This window comes from Cervus elaphus, chromosome 1 (assembly GCF_910594005.1).
Source record: "Cervus elaphus chromosome 1, mCerEla1.1, whole genome shotgun sequence".
Lineage (NCBI taxonomy): Eukaryota > Metazoa > Chordata > Mammalia > Artiodactyla > Cervidae > Cervus > Cervus elaphus.
The window spans coordinates 48,489,459-48,500,469 of NC_057815.1; the positions used below are offsets into that span (position 1 = coordinate 48,489,459).

Consider the following 11,011-nt stretch of genomic DNA (forward strand, 5'->3'; position numbering starts at 1 on the left):
ATCTTCCCTTCATCCCTCTCCCCCTTCTCCCCCTTTACTTGCCTCTCTCCACTCTGGCTCTGAGTCCAATTCTCCATCTTTGCCACCCTTTTACATCCATTTTCTCTCAGCGTCTGTCTTTCTGTCTCTGCCTCTGTCTCTCTCTCCATCTCTGTTGTGTGCCTCTGTCACTGGCCTTCATCCTCACTTCATCACATCTCCTCCCCCACCTCCGTGCTTGCCTGTCACAGCTGTGGCTGCTCGCTCCCCCTCCCAGCAGAGGCTGAGTCCTGTATGTTTTAGAGAAATCAAGGTCTTGTAGCAACTAATTCTGGAACCCAGGGTCCAGGCAGGACCCAAAGCAGGAGCCCAGTGAAGGGAGAGGTCCGGAGGAGCTCTGCCTGGAATAACCAAGCCCTGTTTTGTGTTTCCTGCTCCGCTCTGCGTATGTAGCCCCTCTCTTCCCTCCTCTGCAGCCGAAAGCCCCCAACCGATCCGAAAGCTCCTTGAAGACCATGCTCCCATGCTTAGACACGGGTTCCTCCTGCAGCTGGAGCCTGGCAGCCCCCACGGTGAATAGGCAGGCAGGCTGCATGTCGTGGCTGTCTGCTGCCAGCAGGTTCTTTGGACTGGTGTCTAGGGGATGTGCCATCCCTGAGGTGCCACCTGGGCCTGCTGGTGATGACGCTGGAATTCTGTGGGACTCAGAGGCCCTCCTGCTCAGGGAAGCCGAGCAGAGCCCAGTTTGTAGCATGCTTGAGACCTGGGTGTCCTCACGCCCCGCAGCCCTGGGGATCTGCCCTGGGTCCCCACCACACCCCCATGAGCACCATTCTCTGCTGGGCACAGGCAGCGCCTCAAACCGGGCGTGATGGGCTGAGAGAACCCAAAGGAAGCACAGCCTGGATTTCCCCTTCCTGTGAGCCCACCCTCTGGGAGCTCCACCAGCGCACTGTGCTGGGGTAGAGCCAGGGCAGTTTAGAAGCAACTGAAGCTGGTCCAAAGAACCAGGCCTGGCCTATCTGACTGGTCCATGTGCTGTTGTGACCTGTTGCGGCCTTAGCCTGGCTCAGACCAGACTGTCCTCGGCGCCTTCCCTTCCCCTTGACTCTGGACTCTATCTGTGGGACGCTGTGGAGCCCAGCTTTGGGATGTATTTCCTGCCCTGTGTCAGGGCGGTGCCCATGGACAGAGCTGGTAGGTGGCCGTGAACCTGGTGTTTGGTGTGGCCTAAAGCCCACAGCTGGCAGCTTCTGGGGCAGACCAAAGCCTGGACGTGCTGACTTTTCTGTTACAAGTTTCTCAAAACGTTAGGGCCTCATGCTCCCAAGTCAGTTGACCTCAACTGTGGCTGTGGCTTGCGGGGTGGCCTCAGCGGCTGTCTGTTTTCTGTCACATGCCTTCTGCTCTTTTTGAGGGACCTCGGCCCCTTTGCCTTCCGGTCCCCTCTTACCTCATCCCCGGTGTCCCTTCTGCTCCCTCCCTGGCTTCTGTGTGCCGTGGCTATGGCTGGGGTGTGGCTGCTTGGGGCCTGCACCAAGAGGGGCGTTCGGAAGCCGGCAGGGCTAGGTGCCTCAGGGGGCGCAGTGTATGCTCTCTGCCCTTGGCCCTGCCCTCGGCTGAGTGCCCGCCCGCAGGCCTGCACCCGCCTGGGTTGTTCCTCTTCCCCGCAGGACCTTCTTCTGAAGTTCAGAGGAGAAAACAAATTCAGCCCTAGAAGCCAGTGAACTGTGGCTCCACCCTCCTGATCATCATGCCTGGAACCATCTGAGACACAGCCGCCTGCAGGCTCCCTGGAAACCGGCAGCCACCCCCCAGGGATGGCAAACTTCCTCTGACCCTGAAGCAGGGCTGCGTAAGGAGCACCTCGGGCCACCTTCTCAAGGCCAACAGGGAGGGAGGGAGCAGCCAGCCATTCTGAAGAGGCCCTGTGATCCAGACTGTTCTGTCATCCCTCTGGCCCAGTGAATCTGGGAGACTCCTCCCTTGAACTCTGTTAGGACCTGACTCTTGGATCTATCTCTCTCTCTCTCCCCCCGCCCCCCACACCCCTATCCCTCTCCTCTCTCTCCTGATCTCCTTGCTGCCGAGATTGATGCCACAACCTTACTCTGAACTCATTAATAAAATAAGCAGACTTCTTTTCCAGCTTATAGGAGTGAGTGTGGCTTTGGACAGCAGGTTCAAGGCTGTCAAATTAAAATTCATGTAGTTTTGCTTCCTATTCAAGAATGAGAAACAGATCCGGGTGCCGGGATCTGGGACTGACTTGAAGGATGTGATCCAGTGGCTAGGAGCTGGCTTGGAGCAGGGGGCAGGGGAAGCTGGAGACAGGCTGGGCTCTTCAGTGTCTTCTCAGCAGAAGGATGGCAGGAAATGAAGCTTGTGTGGCAGGGACTTTGCTCAATTCCAGAAAGTGTAGCTGAAGCCTGCAGCTCCAGAAGGTCACCTCAAGGTGTGAGGTATCCCAGTTTCTCTCACAGACAGCATGGTCACAGCTATTTCTCTTGAAGTCACCAAGACAGGATGTGAGCAAGGCGGCTTCAGGGGGTCCACTCCATCCATGAAATTACATCCGGTAAAACCTCACGGGAGGCGACAAGGACGTGAGGCAGAAGGGCATAGCTTGCAGGGGCTGGCAGGGGGTGAGTGGAAGCCCTCCTGGTTCAGGGTCCAGGGATGAGCTCCCAGGCTGGCTCCAAGGAAAAGAGTGGTCGGCATATCATGGGGCTCCAAGACGAGGAGCCGAGGGTCCCCAGGCCTTCTGAGAAGTGGAAGGTGTTTCTGATTTAAGGTGCCTCAGAGGAGCAGCTCTCTCTGACTAGGCTTCCTGTCTCTGCCACCAGCTTCTTCTGCATCCTCGGAGCTCACCTTGAACACAGCCGTCACCATCTTCTACCTAATTCTAGATGACCTTTCAGCTGTAGCTCCACCACCATTTCCCAATTCTCAATTCCAGAGGCAGAATCTGACTGGGCCAACTCACCTGAATGCGCGGTCTTGGGGAAAGCTGTCCAGTCAGCTGCAGCTGGGGGCAGAGTCACATGCCACCCAACAAGGCGGCTGAGGCAAGGACAGACTTGTGGGCAGCAAGTCATGATCAATAGGAGGAGCAGAGAGAGAAAGAACGAGAGAGGGAGAAACTGTTGGATTTTCCGATCGTATTAGAGACGAAGCCACGATGACCTCCTCACAGCTGGCTCCCAGAGATAGCAACCATGCTGAGGAATTCTATGTTTTCTTATCTGGTTCCTAACTTAGCTCTGGCGATAATTCCAAAGTGAAGGCCGTAGGAAGGGGTCCCTCCTTTGAGGGACACCTCCTATGTGCTGACACCTCCTATGTGCCATCCCTGAGCTGGACCCTGGTGTCTGCCACCTCAAAGTGCAACGACCAAGATGCTGCAGCACCCCCTCACCCCACCAAGGAGCCCCATGTTAACAGGCAGCACTTAGCATCAGCTGTCTGCCAGGTACTGGTCTTTCTATGGTAAGCTCATCTACTCCCCTCAACAACTCCACCAGGTAGGGACTGCCATCATCAGCCCCATCTTATTAACAGAAGATTGAGGTAGAAAGAGGTGAAGTGACTTTCACCAAGTCCCACAGTCAAAAAGTTATGGAGCTGGCATTCAAAACCCAGGTGCTCTGTCTCGGGAGCCCATACCTTTCTCCACTCTGAGCTGTAGGGGGCAGGGCAACCCTCATTGGTATGTCTCAGTTTTTAGGCTGTTAGCAGGACAGTTCTTCCCACAGTTGAAGAGCAATGAATGTTCTGTTCTTCAGGGATGGTTACTTCCTCGTATGACCTACAATTACTGCTGCTGAGGCCTTCAGCTCCTTCATGCCTGGAATCTCACCCTTTGAAATTCATCTCCAGCTATTCTTAGTTATTGGCACCTCAGGGTCAATGAGTTTATCAGTGCTTATCAAGACCGGATGAGTGAGACAAAGAGGGCTTTGAGCCCCTGGTTAGTGAAAGAAGAGCCAGGAGAGTGTGCTATTGGACTGGGCCAGAAGAGAGGATAAAATAAAGGGAGGCTGCAGACAGTGGGGGAACGTAAGTCCTGGGCTTCAGCTTCCTTTTCTATGATGCCTGACTCTCATGATTCAAGGAAATCAGTTCTCGTGTATTGCAAAGCTATTCCAGGTTGAGCTCAAAGTATCCAGCAGACATTGGCATCAACCACTTAAAGACTGGACAACTTCAGAGAATATATATAGAAGGGAGGCCTAAAGCAGTATTTGGCCTTCTGGTGGTCGGGGGACAGGGGGGCGCACATGAGGGTCACGACTGAGGCTCAGAGTTCACCCGGGAGACTGGGCCAGACATGGGAATCCACCTCAGAGCCAAGACTGAGTACTCAGGACAAAAAACCCATCCAGGCCAAAGACTGCCCACACACCACCCACTGCCTCCCACATGCAGGGCAGACATCACTCCTTCAATCCTAGCACTTTTTCTAATCAGTCAACCAGGCAACCGTTAAAACTAATCAAACGTCTGGCCCCTAAGTAGAACACTATTTACTACCTTTGAATCCAACCCCCGTTAGTGGGTATTCAAGAAAATTAGGGCCAAAAAGGCAGTCTCTTGTCCAGAGTCCCCCCTTAGGTGGAGGTAGACCTGCCATTCCCACCGCACCGCACAGTGAGGAGACGGGACGAAACGGCTGGGAATTCAAGGCTGCCCTTTGACTCTGAACTTTTAGCATTGTGTCCCATGTCATTGAAGTTTCTTCCCACAGCCAGTCCCTGGGGTGGAGCCGGCTTTGAGCCTCTCACCTCTGCATCTGGAAGACGGAGTGAAAGGGCTGAGTTGACAGTCTCTGTTCCCAGGACACCCCCTTTGGGCTTGTGCAGGGCTGGGAAACTGGTTTTTACCCGATTCCGGCCTAATTCCCAAGATCAAGACTTAGAGGAGAATCTGTTTCTAGAACGAAAAGCCCTTTTCTTCTCCTGTCCCTGCAGTGACCCTTCCCAGCTCTCCAAGGCCTGGGCTGGCCGTGCCTCTGTGAGAACTAGGGAGGCAGACTAGGTCTCCAGGGAAGGCAGGTGGGGCTGGCACAGGGAGAGGACAGAGGGCAGGGGCCTGCCACTGCTGGTGCCCTGGGGCCTGGGATTTGCAGCCTAGGAGGCTGCCTGCTGGCCTTGGTAGGAGTAAGATTGCTACTAACTACGAGGGGTGTGTGTGTGTGTGTGTGAGACTCAGTGGTGTCCTACTCTTTGCAATCCCATGGATTGTAGCCTGCCAGTCTCCTCTGTTCACGGTATTCTCCAGGCAAGAATACTGGAGCAGGTTGCCATTTCCTGTTCTAAGAGATCTTCCTGACCCAGAGATCAAACCCATGTCTCTTGCATCTCCTGCCTTGGCAGGCGGGTTCTTACCACTGTGCCACCTTACCACGTGTCAAATACTGTGCTGAGCCCTAAGTATGTGATGACATGTAATCATTACAAGACTTTAGTAAGAGGTGGACAAAGGTGTTACTTTCACTAAAGAAATAGGCATGAAGACTTAAGTGACCCTCCTGAGGTTAAATAGACAGTAAGTGGAAGAGCCAGGATGGGGAGCCAGGCAGGGTGGCTCCAGCAGGCCACATCATTAACCACTGTGCTTTACTGCTTCCAGTAGATGAGAGGGAAGTGATGTCTAGGATATAATTTCAAGAGCACCAGGAAAAGCACCAGCCATAAAATGATTTCTCTCTGCTTCTGTTATCTCTGCATCCTGTGTGCTTCACATTGCTCAGTGAACCAACCAAAGCCTGAGTCAGTTCATTTAACTGCTCTGCTTAACGCTCTTCAGTGGCTCCCTTGCTGTCCTCGGGACAAAGTCCAAACTCCTCAGCCTGGCATTCAAATCCTGCGTCACGTAGCCCCTGACAACGTCTCCAACCCAGTCTCTTGCCCATCACTTTTTCCACATCCGCCGCATATGGATTTCCTGGGCATGTCATGCTGTATGACTTCCCTGTGTCTTTGCACATGTTCACTCTACACTGTCCACTTCACGCCCGTGAGAATCTCTCTGCATCCTTCAAGGCCCAGGGGACTGTGAAAGGGGAGCGATGGGCCTGGCACAGAACTCAGTCAGTGTGAGCTCCTGATCCCTCCTGAGATGGACCCTTTAGGAGATAAGTGACAGAAACTCAATTCAAGACGACTACTTTAGTGAAAAATCCAGGAGTATTTGATGTCAGATCTGGTTGGATCCAAGTGTTAGAACAATGATCTGTTCTGACCATCTGTGAGTGTGAAGGAAGGCAGAGAGATTTTTAAGGAATTGACTCAAATGATCATGGGCCTTGGTTAAGTCCAAAATTTGCAGGGCAGGCCAGCAAGCTGGAGACCTAGCAAAGAACTGATGTTACAGCTTGTGTATGAAGGCAATCTGTACCCTAATGTCCTAAAGTAGGGTTTCTTTATTATGGATTTCAACTGATCGAATGAGACCCACCCACATCATGGAGGATAATCTTCTTTACTCTAAGCCTACTAATTTAAAGGCTAATTTCATCTAAAGACAATAGCTTCATAGCAGCATTCAGCCAAGTTGACATAAAATTATCCATCACACCATCTCTTGGCTCTACCCTCCTCTGGTTGGCTTCATTCTCAGATGGGCTCTTCCATGTGATGCCAAGATGGCCTCCAGTATTCAAAACATATTCTACCAGGTAGTGCTACCTCAATGGGAAGAGCACTCCTCTAACCTGGTAGTTCCAATAAATTTGCCCCGGGAGTAGGCTTTCCCTAATTGGCCAGGCCTGGGTCACATGTCCATCCATGTAACTCTACCAGCACCCGACTGGACTGAGTAAAGGGGAAGACTGGGTTCCAAGAGGAAAATTGGGGTGCTGTCACAGAGGACAAGGAATAGATCTGGCGGCCCCAAAGTAGTGTCCGTAAGGACCTTGGTTCTCCAAAGCTCCCTTCCTTCTGGTCTCCCTTCTCCTCTGTTCTGATCTACTCTGGGAGGAGGCTCAGGAGGCCAGGGGATAACTCCCTTGGTGTGTGGAACTCTCACCTACTCCAGCTGCGAGGGCAGGCTGCTTGGTCACCACTTTACCCCTTGGTCACCACTTGGGGACAAGAAATGTGGATGTGAAAGATCTGCTATGACCACAGAACTCTTGGGCTGAGATACAGGGTTTCCAACACTTGATTCCAAATGTCCAGAGAAGTGAGAATTGAAATCTGACCTTGGGCATGTTACTTAACCTCTACCTCCATTTCTTCAACTATAAAAGTGTTATATAAACAGTACCTGGGGCCTCCCTGGTGGTGCCATGGTAAAGAATCCACCTGCTAATGCAGGAGACACAAATTCAATCTCTGAGTTAGGAAGCTCTCCTGGAGAAGGTAACGTATTCCAATACTCTTGTGGGGAAATCCCATGGACAGAGGAGCCTGGCGGGCTACAGTCCATAGGGTTGCAACAGAGTCAGATTTGACAGCAACTAAACAACAACAACAACCAAACAGTACCTACTTCACTGAATTGTGAGAATCAAAAGGAATAGGGGTAAAGTGCTTAGAAACAGTTTTTGGATCTCAAATTAACATTATTATTATTATTTTGATCTACAATGGATAGAAAGAGGAGCTTGGGCCCCATTTCAAGATGCGGCTTCCCCAAGGTGGACTCTGAGGTCGAGGTGTTGCTCAGCTTGCCTCAGTGCTCCACACCCACAACTACAGCAGCTGGGGGGGGGCTAGCTCCCCGTCCACATGTTCTGTGCGCAAAGTCCTCCTGCACCTTCCCTTACTAGGGGAGCTGCACCTGTTCCCCAGCAGGCCACCAGCTGAGCGTGTGTGTTTGTGTGCGCACATGCACACACATGCACTGGTTGGGTGTTTAATATTCATCCTCATTAATTGTGTCTTGAATGCGTGCAGGAGGTATTCTAGATCAGAGGCAGATTTCCTATCAATTATCTTATAGGCAATGATAAGGGAGTCAGCCCCTCCTTCCCACTCCTCCCATTGCCCCCGATCTTACCCCTGAGGTGATGAGATGAAAACCAGATGGGAAAGTCTCCTACATGAGTAATGGGACAATCCATAGGCCAGGGATGGTAAACTGGGTTTTCTCCATTTATATATAGGAAGCAGATAGCCATTTCCCTCCCCTCTTGAAAGGGAAACTGAAAAAGTCTTTTCTTCTTTGAGAAGGGATGGAAAGGCTTCTCAATCTAAGCTTCTTGAACGTACACACCTAGGGAGCTAGTGCTCTAGTCTTTCTGGTACCTCAGGGGCTTAACCTCGGGAACTGGCCCTGGCTATAACCTTCTGGCTCTCTTGGAGAGATAACAGAATCTTTGTTATCTAAATTGTGACACAATACATATAACCTACAATTTACTGTCCTAATCTTTTCACGCGCACAGTCCAGTGATACTCAGCACACTCCCATTATTGTGCACCTATCACCACGATCCATTTCTAAAACTCTTTTATCTTGCCCAACTGAAACTCTGTACTCAGTAAATTTAAAATAACTCTCCATAACCCCTATCCCCTCAGGCCCTGGCAACCACCATTCTGTTTTCTATCTCTATGAATTTGACTACTCCAAGTACCTCATATAAGTGGAATCATATAGTGTTTGTCTTTTCTCGACTTCCCTGGTGGCTCAGGTAAAGAATTCACCTGCAATGTGGGAGACCTGGGTTCAATCCCTGGGTTGGGAAGATCCCCTGGAGGAGGGCATTGCAACCCATTCCAGTATTCTTGTCTAGAGAATCCCCATGGAAGAGGAGCTTGGCAGGCTACAGACTATGGGGTCGCAAAGAGTCGGACACAACTGAGCGACTAAGCACACATATTTTTCTTAGCATAATTTCCTCAAGGTTCTTTCATGTTGTAGCATGTGATTTTAAGGCTGAATAATGTTCCATTGTATGGAAATAGCACATTTTTAAAATCCATTCAGTTCCTGGTGTACACTTGGGTTGCTTCTACTCTTTAGCTATTGTGAATAATGTTGCTATGAACATGGGTGTACAAATATCTCTTCCAGACTCTGCTTTCAATAATTTTGGGCCTCTATCCACAGGTGGAATTGCTGGATATGTTTTGTTATCCTTTTGGGTAAAAGCAATTATCTAAACAAATGGCTACAGATCTAATTCTCATGGCATGTGTGTGTGTGTGTGTGCGCGCACATGCACACGCTTAGTTGCTCAGTCATGTCTGACTCTTTGTAACCCTTTGGACTATAGCCCTCCAGGATCCTCAGTCCATGGGATTCTCCAGGCAAGAATACTGGAGTGGGTTGACATGCCCTCCTCCAGGGGATCTTCCCGACCCAGGAACCAAGCCATGTCTCCTGTGTCTCTTGAATTGCAGGCAGATTCTTTACTTGCTGAGCTATCAGGGAAGACCCTCACATGGTGTATGAAGGGCAAAATGCTTCTAGGGAAAGTGAAAGCAAAAATTTCTTCTTTACATCATATATATTTCCAAATCTCAGGAGGCTAGGGCTTCTTTAAAAAAAAAAAAATAGACACCTGAGAAATATATTTGCATTTTATGCAAGGATGGGCTTGATAAAGGACAGAAATGGTATGGACCTAACAGAAGCAGAAGATATTAAGAAGAGGTGGCAAGAATACACAGAACTGTACAAAAAAGATCTTCACGACCCAGATAATCACAATAGTGTGATCACTCACCTAGAGCCAGACATCCTGGAATGTGAAGTCAAGTGGGCCTATGAACAAAGCTAGTGGAGGTGATGGAATTCCAGTTGAGCTATTTCAAATCCTGAAAGATGATGCTGTGAAAGTGCTGCACTCAATATGCCAACAAATTTGGAAAACTCAGCAGTGGCCACGGGACTGGAAAAGGTCACTTTTCATTCAAATCCCAAAGAAAGGCAATGCCAAAGAATGCTCAAACTACCGCACAATTGCACTCATCTCACATGCTAGTAAAGTAATGCTCAAAATTCTCCAAGCCAGGCTTCAGCAATACGTGAACCGATAACTTCCAGATGTTCAAGCTGGTTTTAGAAAAGGCAAAGGAACCATAGATCAAATTGCCAACATCTGCTGGATTATAGAAAAAGCAAGAGAGTTCCAGAAAAACATCTATTTCTGCTTTATTGACTATGCCAAAGCTTTTGACTGTGTGGATCACAGTAAACTGTGGAAAATTCTTAAAGAGATGGGAATACCAGACCATCTGACCTGTCTCTTGAGAGACTTGTATGCAGGTCAGGAAGCAACAGTTAGAACTGGATATGGAACAACAGACTGGTTCCAAATAAGAAAAGGAGTACATCAAGGTTGTATATTGTCACCCTGCTTATTTAACTTATATGCAGAGTACATCATGAGAAATGCTGGGCTGGAGGAAGCACAAGCTGGAATCAAGATTGCCAGGAGAAATATCAATAACCTCAGATACGCAGATGACACAACCCTTATGGCAGAAAGTGAAGAGGAACTAAAAAGCCTCTTGATGAAAGTGAAGGAGGAAAGTGAAAAAGTTGGCTTAAAGCTCAACATTCAGAAAACTAAGATCATGGCATCTGGTTCCATCACTTCATGGGAAATAGATGGGGAAACAGTGGAAACAGTGTCAGACTTTATTTTTTTGGGCTCCAAAATCACTGCAGATGGTGATTGCAGCCATGAAATTAAAAGATGCTTACTCCTTGGAAGGAAAGTTATGACCAACCTAGATAGCACATTTAAAAGCAGAGACATTACTTTGCCAACAAAGGTCCATCTGGTCAAGGCTATGGTTTTTCCAGTAGTCATATATGGATGTGAGAGTTGGATGGTGAAGAAAGCTGAGTGCCGAAAAATTGATGCTTTTGAACTGTGGTGTTGGAGAAGACTTTTGAGAGTCCCTTGGACTGCAAGAACATCTAACCAGTCCACCCTAAAGGAGATCAGTCCTGGGTGTTCACTGGAAGGACTGATGTGGAAGCTGAAACTCCAATACTTTGGCCACCTCATGCGAAGAGTTGACTCATTGGAAAAGACCCTGATGCTGGGGAGGATTGGGGGCAGGAGGAG

At 49.7% G+C, this 11,011-nt stretch overlaps 1 protein-coding gene across 2 annotated transcripts in view; it reads left to right on the forward strand.

The window, feature by feature from the left end:
• The window catches only part of USH1C (USH1 protein network component harmonin), a 49,552-nt gene extending 47,425 nt beyond the window's left edge, over positions 1-2,127 (forward strand). Inside the window, exon 21 of one of the 2 annotated variants that reach the window (XM_043901825.1) lies at positions 1,653-2,127. In XM_043901825.1, the coding sequence (XP_043757760.1) occupies positions 1,653-1,665 (13 nt within the window). In that variant the 3' untranslated portion in view covers positions 1,666-2,127. The other variant, XM_043901834.1, reaches the window with a different exon arrangement.
• Positions 2,128-11,011: the final 8,884 nt, after the last annotated feature.